At 42.4% G+C, this 19,245-nt stretch overlaps 1 protein-coding gene across 6 annotated transcripts in view; it reads left to right on the forward strand.

Moving 5' to 3' along the window:
- The window catches only part of TBC1D1 (TBC1 domain family member 1), a 212,303-nt gene that overhangs the window by 91,330 nt on the left and 101,728 nt on the right, over window positions 1-19,245 (forward strand). For all 6 annotated transcript variants that reach the window (XM_074272353.1, XM_074272354.1, XM_074272355.1 and 3 more), the window contains 5 exons: window positions 2,428-2,949; window positions 5,728-5,817; window positions 8,315-8,419; window positions 8,776-8,908; window positions 12,640-12,731. In XM_074272353.1, coding sequence (XP_074128454.1) covers window positions 2,428-2,949; window positions 5,728-5,817; window positions 8,315-8,419; window positions 8,776-8,908; window positions 12,640-12,731 — 942 coding nt within the window. The remainder of the gene's footprint in view (window positions 1-2,427; window positions 2,950-5,727; window positions 5,818-8,314; window positions 8,420-8,775; window positions 8,909-12,639; window positions 12,732-19,245) is intronic.

Here is a 19,245-nt window from a genome sequence, read left to right on the forward strand (position 1 = left end):
TTCAGATACATCAGGATTCTAGACAGTATTAGGAACAAATATTAGGAACCCGCAAAGACAGGTAGAAGCAGCTTTGTAAAATGTGCTCTGGAAGATCAAGGTCAGTAACTAGAAAGAAAGATTCACATGACTTGCTGATAATATGATTTTCACTTTGCTGAAAAGTGGCAAAGTTCAGCAGATAAACAGGCCATTTTTTTCCTCATTTCTCATTTATTCATTGTTTCCTCCTCCTCCTTTCTTTTTCTTTCATTACTCCGTGCCACAAAGCATTCATTAGACATAAAAATCTTGCCAGAATTTTAAAGAAACACAGTGTGAGAGACTGCTTTTTTCCAAGTCCAAGATGAGTCACTGCAATGATAGAAATAAAATCTCACAGGACTGTCTTGTGGTCTAGACTGTCCAGAGTTCCTTCTATATGTAATGTTTTATTGGCTTCCAGCGGGTGCATATTGCATAATACAAAGTACATCATACCATCCCAGAATATTTGTCACACTATTCCTAGAGCATACTAAAATTCTGATTTTTAAAAAAAATTACATTTTTTAGGCTTAGCTTTCTTCAGAAAATAGTTTTTTTTTTTAAAAATATATAGTTGAAAAGTGTATGTCAGAAATAGTGTTCTACAAAGTTAAAAAAAAGTGGGAAGAATTTATAATAATTTACATAATAGATAATTACCTAGGACATTAATTGTTAAATAAAAAATAATTTATCATATCCTGAGTGCTCAGGAGATTGAGGTTTGAGACTGCAAAAATTGTTTTTATTGTTGTTAAAGTAGCTCCTCAGTCTATAGATTGATCTTTGACATGACTGTGGAAAATTTTGCCTCTTTCTATTTCATTTTCTTAACCAGATAACTTTTTGTACTTCCGGGGAGGAGTTTTTGAATTGAAATGAACTTCTTTAGTATTTTAGTGAGGAAATGCTTTCCTTCAATTTGAGTTCTTGTTGGCGGGGATTGAAACCCATCCACACTTTGTTATCCTGTGCAGGATTTGCTCTTGAGTTTCTTGGAGCAGCTCTGCGGGAGCTTTCTTCTTGGTCTTTTTATATTCTTGGGGTACCAATGCAGGACTTGGTTTCCTATCCCTCTGTCCCTTTAGGAGACTAGCCCATCTTTTCTAATGGTATATTTCCTGAGTAACCTCTTATTATTGTAGCCCAAGCCATTGTAAGCACTGCATGTCTCTCTCCATTTCCCTAATTTGTTTTTTTTCTTAGTGGCCAAAAAAAAAAAAAAAAAAAAGGCACAATTATCCATTGGTTTTGCCTCTTTCATAACAAGAGAGCCTTTCCTTGATAGACTTTAGTTGTTACCTTACATAACTTTCCTGTTTATAGAGGCAGTAAATGGAAACCTAAATTATGCAGTATTTTTCCCTGACTATGGTTTGGCAATCTATCATCTGAGTTATTTCACAGATGGCGGAAGTATTTATTTCACTGATGTGATGTGTATTATTAATGCTCCCATTCATCTTATGTATTGCCATATATTCATCTTTATTTCTGCATCATCTTTTTGAAATGTCTGATTGGAATTTCATGCTGAGAAGAGATGAACAGATGTAGACATGACGGCCTCAGCGAAGCATATCCCCTTAAGGGCAAAACAAATGGTGCCTGAGAAAATTGAATTTTGCTCTTTGTGAACTTCCCCTTGGGGACTGTTTGTCAAAGTGACCACAGGTCTTTTGGGTAAGGTCTCTTAGTTTCTGATTGTAATCTGGGTGGATGGGCTACTCCAATATAAAGAAATAAAGAACAGAGCAGAAAATCCAGTACACCTCAGGGAAGAAAAGGACAAATAGTTTTGAACCAAATAAAAATTGTAAGATATTTTAATTTGGGACTCTTTGTGCTGCAAGAAGAACAATATGAGGATTTTTCTGGGAAAATATACCATTGGTAATAGAATTCTTAGTGTTTTAATAATGTAATGGTGAGTCAGGGTGAACAGAATTATCTTACTGAGGTAAGTATACTATTACTCTAACTCTAAGGATGACTTATTCGCCTTAGGCAAAGGAATTCACAAATCCTGACATATACAATACTTGTATTTTATATGAGAAGAAGACTGTAATAAGAAAAAATAGAACCTTCGAAATCTCCTCCCTCTCTCCCTCCTTCTCTCCCTTCCTTCCTTCCTTCTTTCCTTCCTTCCTCTCTCCTTCCCTCCCTCCCTTCTCTCTCTCCCTCCTTTCCATCCCTTCTCTTTCTCCCTCCTTTCCATCCCTTATTTCCTCCCTCCCTTCCCTTTCTCTTTCCCTTCTCTCAATCTTTAAAAAAATATTTAACCTTGAGCATTTGAGGAGAACACATTTGATTACCTCCCTGCATTCTCTTTACATGAGAGGTTCTATATAATAAACATGGTCAAATGTAAAATCTGAATTCCTTATTTTCCCCCAGGTGCCTGAGATCATTAGCTCCATTAGACAAGCTGGGAAGATTGCTCGTCAGGAAGAATTTCACTCTCAATCCGAATTCGATGACACTTTTGCCAAAAAGTTTGAAGTGCTGTTCTGTGGACGAGTGACGGTGGCCCACAAAAAGGCCCCTCCGGCGCTCATCGATGAATGTATCGAGAAATTTAACCATGTCAGCTGCAGCAGAAAGGCAGAGCTGGAACTGCCATCCCAGAACTCTGCAGCTCCAAATAATCCCGGAGGGTTTTCCCTCACCGATAAGTTCCGCTCTGTCTTCCAACCAGGGGGCAACGTGGAACAGGAGCGAAAACCCATGAGGAAATCTTTGTCTCAACCCGGACTGCGTTCTTTGGCTTTCAGGAAGGAGTTTCAGGATGTGGGCCACAGAAGCAGCAGCTTTTTTGGTGGCTCTTTTGAGGAAAATGACATTCAGAGCCATCTCATAGGTGGGCACAATATCGTGCAGCCGACGGACATCGAAGAGAATCGGACTATGTTATTCACGGTAAAGCTATGTGGTGAATCCTATTCCTCTTATTATAAGAGTCAAAGTCAGTGGTCCAAAATGAAGGAAGTTTCTTAGTGAATTACTTCTGCAGTTATTGGATGTAAACATAGATGTTTTAGCCTAATCCCTTTCATTCTCAAGATAAAATATCCCTCTTTTATAAACCTTTAAAAACTTCCAGGTGAGACCTTTGAGACTCTAGTATTTCCCAAGGTTATATATAATTTTTGTCTTGTATTTAAGGGAATATAAAATAACTCCCCTCTGCCCCTCTGCTCCTATGGTTACAAAGACAACTTTATAAAGAGTCAAGAGACCAATCTCATATTTTATGATTTTATACTCAAGAGAGAAAATATCCCTCTTTTATAAACCATTAAAAACTTCCAGGTAAGACATTTGAGATTAGTATTTCCCAACGTTATGTATAATTTTTGTCTCATATTCATGGAAATATAAATAACTCTCTCCCCCCCCACCTTGTGGTTACAAAGATAACTACAAAAAATCATGAGACCAATCTCTTATTTTAAAATAATGTAAAATATTTAATATCAAATGAAAAAAGTAACAAATTTGTATTCACATGCATTTCAGCAATTTTAGTAAATTACAGAAAAAAAGCATTCTCAGTTGGGAAATGTTAAATATAGGTCATTTTAGTTTTCTAGATGTGGCCAACACTTAATGATGTAGAGTAACATTAGTCTAGAGATAATGTGAATAATTTAAATATTCCTCTGATTTCAAAAAACCTATTTTTGCATTAGATCTGTTTATCTCTTTAACAATATTAGTGAAAGACATTCTAAGAAATAAATGGAGAAAATGTCTCTTGGGACATGTTAGTGCTAGGATAGGCCCTAAAGTATTGGTTTTAAAATGGAGTAAAATTGGTCTCTTGGTTTGAAACTACTGGGATTTGATAGCATAGTGAAAAATGACCTGATCATGAAGCGAGAGGACCTAGCTTGAAACTCTACCTTTGACATTTACTTTGTTCAGACTTTTGCTTAGTTCCCTCATCTGGGCATGAGAGTTACACCCAAGTTCAAATATGGCTTCCAATACTAACTGGGCAAGTCACTTAATTTGTTTACCTCAGTGCCTCAAATGTTAAATGGGGACAATAAAAGCACCTACCTTGAAGGGTTGTGGGAGGATACAATGAGATAGTATTTGTAAAAAGAAAAAAAAAAAGCAGTTAGCAGAATTCCTGGCATATACTTGTCAATAAATAAATAAGTGCTTATTTACTTCCCCATCTCTTCTCCCTGTAAAATATTGATTAAATAACTTCTGAGCTCCCTTTTAGGTACAGATATGTGATCCTTGAAGTTGAAGCTTCTTGGGACTCTCCCAAAGCAAAAATAACTTTTCTCTGAGTGGTCTTAGAACCTTTCCTTACTGAACCTGCACGCTGTGCTGTTGGGGTGTCCCCTAAGGAAGCTGGTCTCTGAGGGAGCAGTGAGCTGTGATGTCCTTATCTCATTACTGATAGAATATCTTTCTCTGGAGCTGCCAAAAAAAAAAAAAAAAAATTACCTGTAGATTTTACTTAAAAAAAAAAAAAAAAGTTAAAAAAACATTTTGTGAGCTAAAGGGATAAGCTTAAATCATTTGGAAAGTCTGCTTGTACTGAACACCTTTGTATTCACTCAAGAAGCATTCATTGAACGCTTACTTGGTAGTAGAAAGGCAAAAATGAAACATTTTCTGACCTCAAGGTGCTTCTATTTTGGGGAAAAGAAGGTGGTATGCTTGTAAATACGCAAAAGATATAACACTTGGTGGTGTGTGTGTGTAAAATGTGATTTATGACCTATATCACGAATGTAATATAAATATAAAGGAGTTTTCAGGACTAGTAGGAGAGGAGATCGGTAACTGAGAATCAGGAGAAGCCTTCTTTGCAAAGTAGATCTTCCCCTATGCAAGTGCACAGTTCTAACAGATGGAATCTAGGCTGGAAACCTGGGCAAAGGAGTGGACATAGGAAAGGGAATGGAGCAGTTGGTGACTGTTCAGAGGGTATGGTGGACCCTTGATGCAGCCTGGAAAGGTGGAGCCAGATGTGAACTTGCCACATAGAATATGGAGCGTTATGTAGAGAGACCCCTGCTATCGAGTGCTTCTTATCAGCATAGAGGGCCTTAAAGCATATGCCACCATGGCCGAGTGAAAGCATTGGAAGGAGTTCAGGACTTAGTGACAACTGGGGGCAGCTCGGGGGCTGCAGATTCAGACACTGTCTGATCCTGGGCAAGGAAGCAGCAAACCCCGTGGACGGTAATGGGGGGCCGTATTCCAAGAGCTCACCAAGAGTCAGACATACTGAGGGAATGAACAACATGGCGACTGACAGTTATTAGGAGAGGAAATAGTGACAGTTTAAAAATGTTTATAATTATAAAAAATAGTGACAGTTCGAAATATTTAGAAATTTAAAAAAAAACAGCTTTTCTTTCTTGCTTCTTTTCTTCTTTCTTCCCTCCATCCTTCTTTCCATCCTTCTTTCCCTTTCTTTTCTTTCTTTTTTCTCTCCCTCCCTTTTTCCCTCCTTCCCTCCCTCTCTTCCTTTCTTCCTTCTTTCTTCTCTCTTCCTCCCTTTTTTTCCTTCCCTCCCTTCTACCCTCTCTTTCTCCCTGTCCTTCCCTCCTCCTTCCTTCCTTCTCTCTCTCATCTCTGTCTCTCTCTCTCCCCCTCCCTCTCTTTTCCCCTTTTCCTCCCTCCCTCCTCTCTCTTTCTTTTTCTCTGTCTCTTTTTTTTCTCTAGATTGGCCAGTCAGAAGTTTACCTCATCAGTCCTGACACCAAAAAAATAGCATTGGAGAAAAACTTTAAGGAGATTTCCTTTTGCTCTCAGGTAAGTAGAAACCACTGTTTTATTTTTCTCTTCTCATTGTTTCATATTGAAATTGTTTTTAATGTGATTCATACACAATTCTGTAAAATGGAAAAAGGCTACTTCTGTGCCTATGAATTCTGTGGTCTACTATTTAATTTATGGTGGGAAATTGCCTGGTTGTCCTGAGATTTATCAGGAGAGGTTAAAAGGATGGGGTTATTCATTTCTTGTTTTGTTTTTTTTGTTTGTTTGTTTGTTTGTTTGTTTGTTTTCTCCCTCTTGGCTTCTTTTGAAAAGGAATGTTCACTTGTAATTCTAAGTAATAATAGGCCTTAATTCCTCTTAATGAAGACAAAAACATTAAAGAAAATGAATTTCTTTGGGGAAGGGGGAGTACTTTTATGTGTTTGTTTTTTTCATAATAACTTTTCCAGGATTGATGAGATCACATTTTGTGAACCTTCCTTTTTATTCCTATTCCCCAGTTATTGATTTTTTTATATATGTTTAATGTATTTCTCCCTTATTTCTATTTGTTCCTAATTGATAAATTCACTTCCATGCTTATGATTATTTGGTTCATAATTTCCCAGATATGGGGGCTGGGAGAGGATGACAACCAAGTTCTGAGTGTTACTTATTTTTGTCTCACTAATTCCCTTATAATTGTCTTTATGAGTGTGATTCTGTCAGTCTCTTTCTTTATCGACCTATACACCTAGCTCAAACAAATCTCACAGGTAAGAAACATTGAGATAAATGTTTCATCCTCTTTCATATATTGGGTTGGCTTTGGTGAGTCCTAGAGATCCTAAGCTAGGAAATAAAATCATGGAATTTCAGAGCAGGAAGTAAATTTAGAGATCATGTCCAGTACCTTCATTATACAAATGGAAGTTGAAGAGATTGTTCACTTACCTTGATTGGATGAAAAGGGTCAGGAATCTTGGGTGACTCCAAGGTTGTAAATTCTGGTCTCTTGAACGATGGTGTGTTCCCTGAATAGAGACAGGGCAATGAGGAGACATTGACACATTGGGAAATCATTATTGTTTGTTTGTTTGTTTGTTTGTTTTTTTCATTATTTTCATTATTCATTTTTTAAATAGCATATCCTTACCAAAAAATACAGGTCCCTTAAATGCAACAGTATTCTTTGAATTAACTAAAACTGGCATCTTTAGGACTTTAGGAAATGATATCATAAATAGGTGTTATTTTTATGAACAAATGAATTGAATGAATATATCATTCCCTCCTACCCCATTGATCTCTATAATTTTTTCCTTCTCCTTTTACTGTACAGATTAGGGGTGTGAAATTACCATTGTTAATTTTTTAGGGAGAGTGAAAGAAAAAAAAAGTTATATGATAACTACTTAATATTTAAAAGGAATAGCAAGTTGTGCACAATAGATTTATAATTCCACGTACAATCATTTTCTATTGTAATGGAAATGTTTCTTTTATGTTCAAGATAAATTAAATTTTAAAAAAGGGTGATGGAGGGCTTGCCATTGGTGGCTTGAGGAACTGCTGTGGCTGGAAAAGTGTAATATTGAATTAGGGAGGAAGAGCATCAGGAGGGGCCTGCTAAATGTTTCACAGGTGGGGAGGGAGAGGGGATGGGAATCTAACACATTAAATCACACATTAAAGTCCTCCATTACTGACTATTTCTTTCACACTCTTATTAAATTTACACATAATCGATAACAAACCAAACTCTGATTTGTGACGTTTGTGGATTTCTTGGACATCAGTGCCTAATTATTGAACATTGAGCCAAACCTCTCCAAACTGCCTCGTGCTATACTATATCGTCCATCCTGAGTTTTCGCCCTCCCTGAGCCTGCTGCGGATTCTCTATTACCCTTGGCTTCCCCCCATTCTTGCTCTCGGTCTCCTTGGGTCCATCTGAGCACTCCCTCTGGCCCTTCCCCTCGGAGCTCGTCCCACAGAACACTCCTCTGTGCTAAGTCAGCGCCCATGAGGTCAGCCAGCAAGGCCGGCTGCAGGCCTCCTCAGGGCCGGCCCTCTCTCACCGAAGCTTCATTTATGAACTGAGATGCCGCGTCCATATGGAGGGATGGCCCGGGCTTTCCCATGAGACAGTGTGGTCGGGGCCTTCGGCAGCCCGGCAGAAGAGAGGAAGGACATCAGGGTAGTTACTCGGAGATGGGCTTGACAAGGCTGGTCCTCCGTTGACGGACGCCTGTTTTCTCTCAGGTTCTTTGTGTGCTAGTGTGTGTTCAGCTACATGGGAGAAGACCTTTCTTTCTTCCTGACTTCCTTTGGGAATCTGTCTGGCCAGTCGTATGGATGGTTCAGTTGCTTCCGTTGCCCGGTTCCAAATCCCGGGCCTTGGTGGTTGTCCCAGTTCACAGCCCCATTAACGGTGTGTCAGAAAGGAGAGGGGGACATGGCGAGATTTAAGCTACCGAATGGTGTCTGTGCAAGGAGACTCTTTTTTGAGTGTGACAAAGCATGATTGTTATTTTTTTTTCTTTCAAAGGGAATTCGACACGTGGATCACTTTGGATTTATCTGCAGAGAGTCTTCCGAAAATGGAGGTTTCCATTTTGTTTGCTACGTTTTTCAGTGTACAAATGAAGCCTTGGTAAGAGACGCCTGCTCATAGACCTTGTCCCTGTTTAAATGGAGTTCAGATCTGGTTTTGTCTTTGTTGTCAGGAGCGGCAGAAAGCTTAGTCGGTCTGTCTGCCCTTCTGCCTGAAGCTGCTAACGTTCCCCTTCCCCGTCAGGGGTCTGTGCTCCACCTTGGGGTTTCTTAGACTATTCCCTAAGGTGTGAGGTTCGTCAGGTCTCAGGAGCACCTTTCAAACGATGAATCAATTAGAAATCAAAGCAAAAGAGAAATCACTAGTTTCCTGATTAATAAGCAGACTTCCCAGCCTGACTCCCCTCGCAGAGAAGTGCTGGTTTTTCACGGGCCGCCGTCTCTGTGTTCCATCAGGTCGATGAGATCATGATGACTCTGAAGCAGGCTTTCACCGTGGCCGCGGTGCAGCAGACGTCCCGGACGCCGGCGCAGCAGTGTGAGGGCTGCCCCCTGCAGGGTCTGCACAGGCTCTGCGAGAAGATCGAAGGTCAGCCAGAACCGCCTCCCCCAAAGCTGGCGCGGACCCCTGGGCGCAGGAGGCAGATTTGGGGGGTCTAGCACCTTGGTCATGGGGAGCTGCCTCAGCCACCCAGAGAGGGCTGGAGCTGCCCGGAAGTTTCTAGACTAGATTTGAACCCCTCCCACCATGGGTTTTGGTTTGTTTGTGGGATTCTCCATTTATTTATTTATCCATTCAGGGTCCCACACCTAGTAAATATCCTGTGTCTAAGGCTGGACTTGAACTTGGGTCCCTTTGCCAGCTAGCCGCCCCCTCGCACCCAAGCCTTTGTGCCTCTAAGCAGTTAGACGGCTCAGTGGAAAGAGCACTGGGTGTGGAGGCAGGAAGAGCCGAGTTCAAATCTTACCCCTGCTACTTATTGGCTGTGTGACCTGGGCACATCCCTTAAATCTCTGTCAAGGGCATGGCAAAGCCCGCCAGTGTCTTTGCCGAGGAAATTCAGCGGGTCACGGAGAGACACGGCCCCGTAACAGCAGTGCTGTCCCCCCAGCCCAGCCCGAGCACCTCCGGCTGATATTAGGGGAGTGGGAGGAGAGCTCTGGGTCGGAAGGTTGTCGGTCCTGCTCCGAGACCACTCCCCATCTCCAGAGAGCCCCAGAAGGCTGAGTCTGCACCAAGACTGTGGGGTCCTGCCCCTGAGCTGTGACAGAATTACACGGTTTCTGCTCTGTGGCTGTTTTTAAAGCGGTCCCCTCCCCCTGAGCTCTAGGGAAGGCTTGGACAGACACCCCCCCCATACTGTACACATTCTGTTTATCTGGGGGTGGGCAGCGTCTCCCTTCCTCGCTCCTCTGTACCTGGTTATTTATCATGTCCAGAAGTGTGCTCGCTTTCCTTGCTAATGTCATGGAGTGTTTTACATCTCTTATTGAACAGACTGTCCTCAGCAAACTGTCTTGAAATAGCTCCAGTTTTAGGCCCACAGAGGCTTTTTTAAAGGCTTCTTTCTCTTCTTTGTGTTGGAGCTTTTCTCCCTCACCTTTTTTGTTTGTTTTGCTTTTTGGGGGGAGTGGGCACCCTTGAAGTTTCATTTGGTTCACCATTCACTCTGCCATCTTACCAGTGCCTCCGTTTAATTTACTTTATATAAATCTTAGCCACCATTTAAAAAGTGAATCTTAGACAAGATTCAGGACCATCTCTAAGCACTGCAGAGCAAACCCCATCCCTATCTCTTTACCCCAGTCAGTTTTCATGCATATCCTTCCCTATATTCTGTGGACGGTCTGTCCCCTCGCCACGATCTTGTTCTGGGAGCTTTTCGCATATACCAGCAGCCCCCCGAGGGAGTCTGTTTGAGAGATGAACTTCTCTGGATGTGACTGGACAGTGTTTTTAAAAATGCACGTTTTGTGGTGCAAGCAGACAGACCACAAAGAATCCTGTCTTCATTCTTGGAGGCCCTCTTCATAAAGTGGGTACCGGTTGCTTTGGGAGACTGCTTCGTCAGCAGCCTTCTCTTGCAGAGTGTTCCAAGAAGTTGTTCGGTAAAGCAGATTATCATAAAAAGGATCATTTTCTTCCCAATAGAAATAACTGTAATTGTTCAGAATTACAAAGCGTTTAAAGTTATAATTGACAGTTATATTCCCACCCAAGGACTGGTCACCAGCTCAACTATTGAGATGACCAGTCACGGGCCACCTCATTACTCACTTAAAAAGTAAAATTACGCTCTGAGTCCTGTGAAATTAGCCCGAATGTCCTGTTCAGTCTCTCTGTGCTATGGGCCTCCATCCTAGCAAGGGAGTATATGTGCTGGCCATGAATTGACAACATTTGTGCCCGCTGTGGAATTTAAAGAAGCCTCCCAGATGATTGGGATGATTTTGTCTCTTAAAAAATGTGTCTCAGGAAGCATTTCCAAGGTCAGATTCCCTCTGTGAAGGTGACATTTGGAGCATTTCCGTTGACCTTACAGTTGTGTTCCTAACCGAGAGGATTACTGTAGGAGACAGCTGCTGCAGCCCCAGAATGTCTGAAGGGCCCACGCCGGCCTAGAGCAGTAGGGCATCCTTGACATTCCACTGGACCCACCTCACAAACCCTGTGGCAGTCTGCTGTCTTAGCTATGGCAGGGGGATGGAGCCGAAATGCTGCTTGACCTTCTCTTGGTACCCTTAGCATTTGGCACAGTGCCCAGGATGTAGGGGGCACCTCAGTGCTTATGACTGACTGTGTGGTTTAGGGCAAAACACCTAATATCTCTAGGAAATGGAGGGGCTAGGCTGGAAGGCCTCAGGCCCCTTCTAGCTTCAAATCTATGATCCTATAATTTATTTTTCTCAATTACATGTGAAAACAATTTTTCATGTGTTTATATTTAAAAGATTTTAAGTTCCAAATTCTCTCCTTCCTTCCCTGATCCCACTTGGCCCCTCTATGGTAAGCAACATGATGTAGGTTATAAATGTGTCATCACACCAAACAAATTTCCATATTCATTTCGAATGAAGATATAGTTTGCCCCCCAAAAACCAAAACCGTGGGAAAATTCTCTCTCTAGGTAGCACTTTCCATGTTGAGTGCTCTGGAGTTACCTTGGATCATTGTGTTGCAGAGAATAGCCAAGTCTTTCCCAGGTGGTCATCGCAGAGTGCTGCTGTTACTGTGAAGAGTGACCTGGGTCTGCTCACTGCACATCCGTTCAGCTAAATCTTTCCAGGCCTTTGTGGAGCTCTCCTGCTGATTATTTATAGAACAAAAATGTTCCACAACATTCATGCACCATAACTTGTTCAGCCATTCCCTGACTGATGGGCATTCCCTCAGGTTCCAGTTTCTTGCCCCTACACAAAGGGCTGCCGCAAGCATTTCTGCACATGTGGGTCCCTTTCCCTCCTTTATGATCTCTGTGAGATATAGACCCAGTAGAGACATGGCTGGGCCAAAAGATTATACACCGAATGGAAAGATCACTTCATAATTCCTCCAATAATCCATTAGTACCCCAGTTTTCCCATGTCTCCTCCAATGTTTTCATTTCCCTTTCTTGTCATCTTAATTGATCTGAAAAGGGTGACATCGCACTTCAGGGTTGCTTTTCAGGGTTGCCAGTTCAGAGTCATGGAAGTGGGAAAAGAGTGATTTTTGAAAAAAATTACAAAAGCGGAATAGTCTGCCTTTCGATCAGGACTTTTAGTGTAAGCACCAATTCAGGGCCACAGGAAATATTGTAGGGCTGGAGGAGGCTGTCTTCCCCCTTGCACTCTCAGAATCCGGCCACGCCAGCCTCCGCTTTGTTTCCCGCCTCCATGTCGTGGAGCGAGTGCCCTCGCCTTAGGGAAGCTCCCTCCCTTGTCTCCTTGGCGCCTTGCGCAGTCGCTGGTGCCCTCCCATGCCAAGTCTCCCCGTGGCGTTTCATAGTTTGTATTTGTCTGCACACAAACACCCCGTGCACGGCCCCTGGTGGGGCGGCGCTCCTGTCCCTTGCCCGGGCCCTTCAGACACGTCCTTCTCCTCCAGGCTTCATGGGGGGTTGTCTCTGTAGAGATCCTGGAATGTTTTACCTTCCCTCCTGCAGGCCATGTTTGTGGAAGGGAGGACTGAGGCTGAGTTAAGTGGGGTCGTGTGTGTGTGTGTGTGTGTGTGTGTGTGTGTGTGTGTGTGTGTGTGTACACCTACATACAAAGCCGATGGGCTGTTTCCTAGTTCTGGCTCTTCCCTGGAGTTCACTTCTGTTTTTTTCCTCCTTCCAGGAATGTCTTCTTCCAAAACTAAGCTGGAGCTCCAGAAGCATCTCACAACACTAAGTAATCAAGAACAAGCAGCCATTTTTGAGGAGGTTCAGGTACAGTTGGGCTTTTCAAGTTTCTTTTCCCGGTCTCCGTGCCTGCTTTGACCACAGAGGCAGAGGCCACTGATCCTCTCGGCCAGACCCACGGGACCTAGCGCGTGCCCGAGGGCCGGGTCTCCCGAGTGAACGGCTTCCCTCTGGCCGCTTCCTTGCAGAGCGCGCCCCTTGTAGCTGTGGTCCCGTCTGGCCCGTCTTCTGCCAACAGCTGGTGGCTGGTATGCCTGTAGAGATGGGCAAGGGGAGGAAGGGGACCCCCTCAGAAATGAGGGAGGTGAGGTTCTGGGGAGTCTGTGGGCCCCCACGCTAGGGTTCTTGATGGTCCCTTGACGGACAGTTGGTTTCAGAGCTTCTTTGAGCATCTCACCTTAAGGGATACAAATGGTCCCAGAGAGAGCTTGTAACTGAGATCCAGCCTTTGTACAACTTTTCCTGCTGCTGTGTCAGCGGCTGTCCCCACATCCCTTCTGAGAGGTAGCCTGCCACAGGGCCCCCTACTGGGGAGCCCCAGCTCCAGTCTCCCTGCCTCACTTCTGGGGGGCCGGCCTAGCCCAGGCAAGCTCTCCGTGGCTCTTTGGAGCAGAATTAAGTCTAGAAGGTTGAGATGCTCAGATTTAGCAAAGGAGGAATCACCATGAGGGGGATCTGTGGCGCGCTGGTACCTGTGGCCTTCAGAATGGCAGGGAGGGTCATGTGTCCCCTCCGAACGAATCCCAGCTCAGTCTCCGACCCAGGCAAAGGTGTTTTAATGAGATGTAGATACTCGGGGCCGGCCGAACTCCTTAAAGGAGTTGGCAGCCCAGCAAAGTGAGACCGGGAAATTCTGAGGTTATAGAAAGTGTTATGAGGGTCCTAGAGTCTCGGTGGGACTGTGTGTGCCGGCGCCAGAAGGCCCCTGATTAAGGTGATGCTATTGTAGTTAGCACAGGTTCACCTGAGGATGGCAAAGAAGGGAAATTGCCTGGACGCCGTGTCTGGAGAAAGAGTTATTAAGGGTTGCAGGCCAGCGTCCTGCCCTGGATCCTACTGGGCTACTTTCCTAGTGGCTGACTTGTGTGGCGTGTTGTGGTAAACCCCATGTGGTTACAGAATACGCTGGCCCGCTCGCTGTTCTGACAAGACCCGTGATTACTGATTACTGTGGAGCGCTGGCCTGGGCTGGCTGGGGACCCCAATCAAAATCCTGTCAATGGGAAATGACTATTTTTAAACAATTAACTTTAAGCAAAATGGGATCTTTTTAGTCCTCTCCATGTTTTTCTGCCCCCTTTAAAAAAAAAAAAAAAAAAAAAGGAAAGATAATCAAGCCTTTTTGATTCTTTTCTTGTCCTAATTCTGGTACCTGGATATAAAATCTTACAAATGTAGCAGAAAAAGCTATCTACATAGAATGGGTACAAATAGATTTTTTTAAACTCAGTATTATCAGAATAATCACAAAACGCATATACCTAAATGCATTCTTCATCAAATTATTTATAAAGCAATCAACTTCTTGAGCAGCTTACTCTAAATCCTGTTTAGTTAGGTGTTTTTTCCTTGGCGCACGACCCTTGGCCTATAAGAAAATGGACAAGGCAGAAATCAACTCTGCTTTCTCATGCCAGCAGCAAGATGCTTTGCTTTGCATTTTTACTCCCCAATAAATGTTGTTCTGCATTCAGTCACCACAAAAATCAGAGTGATGTTCTTTTCAGATTAGATGGCTTGATTTTTGTTGTTGTCTTGGTTCTTTTGTCTGTCTTCGCTATTAGATTACAGTGTATCTGTGTAGGAAAAAATATGTCCTTCCTTGCACGTTTTTAACCTAGATTGGATTGCTTGCTGTCTAAGGGAGGAGGGAGATGGAAGGGAAGGGAGAAGAGTTCGGAACACAAGCATTTGCAAGGGTGAATGTATATTTTGCAAGTATTTTGAAAAAATAAAAAGTTTTTTTTTTTTTTTTTTTTTTTTTCCAAAAAGACACTAAAAAAGGCAGATATGTGCTTTAACATTCCTGTTCAGGATTGACTCTGGGTGGCTGCAGAGCTTTGATATTTTTCTTATTACTCCCTCCTCAGGACACACACGCTCCCTTAGGGTTCTCAGCTTTTCTGTTTTTCTCCTAATTCCATTGGCTCCCTGTCCCCCTCCAGACTCCTTATTATCTACTGTGATGCATCTGTGATGCTTCTGCCATGTGCCCCCCATCTTTTCCTGTCATTTTTCTTGGGGGTGACCCCCCTGTACCCTCCTCATGTGCAGTCCTACAGCTGGTGAGCTCTTTCAACTCACCATATGTATTCAGCATTGCCTTTTGGGTAACTTTCAACTTGAATACTTAAGACACAGGTGTGAATCCTTGACCCGAGCTTTTTACAATCCAGTAGATTAATGGATTTTAGAGGCAGAAATGAAAAAGGCGTCATTAATGCACATTGTAGGTAAGGACTTGTCTTTGGGACTCAGAGAGCTCAGCCCAGCCAGGTTATGCGGGGCCCTTAACACCACAGAATGGACACTTTCCTGGCGGTGAGGAAGGCAGGCTCCCCGCTACTTTTCCTTCCCAACTAACGTCTTTGGGGCCGTGTCCAATTTTGACATCGGAGACCGATAGCTGAATCTCAAACACTTCACCAACATGGCGGGCTAGAAAGTTCTTCTGACATCTCCTCACCTGAGTCAGGGACTCCTTTCTTTAGGCATTTGAAGTCTCTTCTGCCAGGATGACTGAGGATTATAGAGTTAGAATTGGGGAAGACTTGGGATCATTTGCAGTTGCGGTCCAGTTCCAATGGCCTCGTGATGGAGAGAGCTGGACTCTTCCCAGAGAGAGGACTGTGGGGACTGAGCCTGGATCACAACGTTCTCACTCTTTCTGTGGTTCGCTTGCATTTTGTTTTCAGGACAAACAAGCACCTCTGACCCAGGAGTGTTTAGCCTCCTCCCCTAAGTATAGGGAGCCAAAATAAAGATTGACTCTACAAGCAACTGGCACATTCAGGAATTGTTTCTGGGCACTCTGAAGCACCTGTCCCCAAAAAGTCTTTAACAGAAGGTGTAATGTTGAGCAGTACTGAAGCGTGAGCACTCAGGAAGGATCCGGACATCAAGTCTGGTCAGTGCAGAGCCGGGTTAGTCCCGTGTCCCGTACTGAACGGCCTGTGTGATAGTGGCTCCGTAAGTCACCGAAGCTCTGCAGGCCTCTGGCTCAGATGAGGCAGCCGGACTTCATGACCCCTCACAACCCTTCTAGCACTCAATGGGATTTTCCCACTCTTTGGAGCTTTTTAGAAGAGCATATTATTATGACTTTTTTTTTTAATTGAACTTTTTAAAAAATTGGCTATTTTGATTATTTGGAAACACTGAACTCTGTTGCTCTTTGTGATTAGCTTGATAAGAGAGAGATTTTACTCATTTTTTTGGTAGCTGAGGTATTATCTGCTATGACATTTCAGAAGGAGCCTGAGAACCTGTTTTTGATTTTTAGAGAATCTCTTTTTGTAGTATCTTGACTAATTTTTGCTCTCAGATTTTTCTTGCTTTGAAATTTATAATTTATTTGAAATGATTACATATTGAGGAGGGGGAAAAAGTCTCTCATCTATTGTACTAAATTTTTTTTTCCTTTGTTGAAATAAATGGCCAGGAGAGTATTTTTTTTCTCTGAAACGTGATGCTGCTTTTTGAGGGTAGACCTGCATTGCAGGGTCGACAAGGGGTAGAATAGCACTTTTGCCCACTTCTAGATGCTTCTCAGTTCCTTTCCCTTTTCCGTTTGCTTCTTATTCTGTAGGACTTTGATTCCTCCAATTTACTCATCTTGGGAAAGAGACACTCAGAATGAGCTCTGAGCTAGCAGCTGCCTAGTCACAGGCTACAAGACTTAAGGCTGCAAATGTAAAACGTGGAAGGAAATCCTCTCCATTGGAGCAAGGCTGGGGATTGTTTGACAGGTTTTCCCCTTTAAGCAATGACCATTTATCATAGATCTTAAGAGTCAGAAAGGCAATGGATCATCTTGTTCAGTCTCTTCAGAAGGAAAAATAGCTCAGTCCAGTGACTTGTCCAAACTTACAGTAGTAATAAATATGGCCCCTCCGGGACTCCCGCAAGGTTCCACAAACTCTAACATTGGGGCTCTTTCCATTCCACTGCTATGTTGAAGGAAGAAAACAAATGGGAGGTCTAGATTCATATGCATTCTGATTCCTACATGTAAATTTCTGGGAGTCATTTTTTTCCCCAAGGCTACATGGGACACAGATGTCAAAGATTATTAAAAGTTGCTTGGCGTGTCTGCCAACCATGATCTTTTCCTCTTTCCTTCTATTTCTTCTCCTAAGGCCGTGTGTGTCGCTCCATGATAAAGTCAGAATCACAAGATTTTGGAGCTGAAATATAACCTAGGAATGACCCAAACCAGGAGCCTCAGAAAAGGTTGGCTTGGTCAAGGTCACCTAGCAAATGAATAGCAGATCTACAGAATGGGAATACTTTAAGAAGAGATTTAGTCCTTTACCGAAAGAGAGTTGGGTTTTTTAGAGGAAATAGCATATGTTTTAACAAAAAATATTAGTTACTTTCATTAAACCAGATTTTTAGCTGGTTCATTCAATGATCAAAATCAATATCAAATTAGTTTAAATATGAGAAGACGACTGGGGATGATGGAAAGGTCAAGTAAACTCTTTGTTATTGCTAAAAATGTCAGAAATTGGTCAGGTGGGGGAAAAGAAGTACATTGACCATCACCATTTTCTGTGGAAGTTTAGCCAATATAATGTCAGACAGTCCTATTTATTGGAAGATAAAAATTGACTATGTGTAAAGCAAGCTATATATAGAATACATTGGAGATAATTACCCAGAGGGAAGAAACTGGCTTTACAAGGATATGGGAAGATTTCCTGTAGAAGGTGGGATTTTATTTGGAATTGTCAGGAAGCCAGAGAGGTCAGTGGTCTGAGTGGAGGAAGATGAGAGCATTCCAGGAATAGGGTATGTCAGAGAGAATGCTTGGAGACAGGAGAGACGGAGGTCTTGTTCATGGGATGGCCAGGAGGCCAGTGCATAAGGCCATCGCTACAGTAAAGAGTCTGAAACGCTCCAGAAGCCTCTTCCCCAGCCAGCAAATACTCTGCCTGCTTGCCAAATGGAGAGAGATGACCACTAAAAGCAGTGATATTTTAGAACTTTAATTCTGTTACTAAATGTTTAGAAGATGTGAGTGGAAGATTATGACCAGTTTCTATCACAGAATGTTAAGAACAGGGGAAGGGAGAATTCATAAGATACTTAATGCTAATCATTCCAACAACATTTACTGATAAAATAGAAAGGAGTACAACGGACTAAAAATGACAGATCTGTCAGTTTTCATTGTTGAGAACTCTGTTATTGGACTATAATACTATTAAAGTATTTTTAAGTACCTTTTTATTGATTTCTTTTGTTATTTCATACCATCAGAATTTCTTCCAATATTCCTCCCCTCTCCCTCTCTCAGTCATACTGATACTGTGTTAATGTGCTCATAGGGGAAGAAAAGCTTATGCATTCTTTTTTATATTAGTATTCTTCTAGTAATACTATATGGCTGCAAATTTTGGGATATTCTTCTGTCTCAAAGAAATTTGTGATGACCCCTAAAGAACATTGTGGAAGGATGTGCAGGCCTGTAACATTTTATCATGTACAAGGCCCAAAAGGTATTATCTAGGAAATGTCTGATTGTAAAAAACAGGTTGGACAGTCTAAAGACAAGATCAAGGGATGATGGCAGGTGGACAGCCCAAATTTTAGAAGGCCTGAAACAGCAGTACTTAACTGGGGCTTGCAAACTTCTCATAAAATTATTTGGATAATTCGGTATAATTGGTTTCCTCCATAATCCTAAGTATTTTCCAAATTTAAAATTATCGTCTGAAAATGGGATTCACAGGCTCCCCCACATGCCAAAGGGTTCCACAATATAAAAAAAGTTTGTGAATCCCTGGCCTAATGGAAGGTATCCCAGAGTTTTTGAGGAATCCTCCTTGGAGAGCATAGGGAGAATGAGGAATGTTGTTGCTCTGAATGGCGGAGTTTTGTGCCATGAAATTGCAGAGAATATTTCAAGCCTGCTGGTTGTGACTACCAAATTCCATGTGCTGGCTAAATGCCATATCAATTTTCGTGTCAAAAGTTAATTGAAAACCTGTTTTAAATTTTAAAGTTCATATGATAGCGTAACTGAACACTCTTTAGATTCTTCTTGTATTGAACTTTTGGAGGAAATTTAAGAATAGATTTTTGAGGGAAACTCAGAACTTAAATAATGTATCCTGGCTTTATAGCATCTCTGCAGAATTTGTGCCTACTTCTTGTAAATGTGGGGGGCGGGGCCCTCTTGGTATTGAATTTGTGAGATGATGTGATTCAAGGCTTCCAGCCTTCCAGCTTCCAGCGTTTTTCTTCTATTAAATAAAAATTGTATATGAAATGCTTTGAGATAGTTTTGGGGGACAGTGAAAAAAACTGATCAGCT

The sequence above is a fragment of the Sminthopsis crassicaudata genome, chromosome 6, assembly GCF_048593235.1.
Source record: "Sminthopsis crassicaudata isolate SCR6 chromosome 6, ASM4859323v1, whole genome shotgun sequence".
NCBI classification, from domain to species: Eukaryota; Metazoa; Chordata; class Mammalia; order Dasyuromorphia; family Dasyuridae; genus Sminthopsis; species Sminthopsis crassicaudata.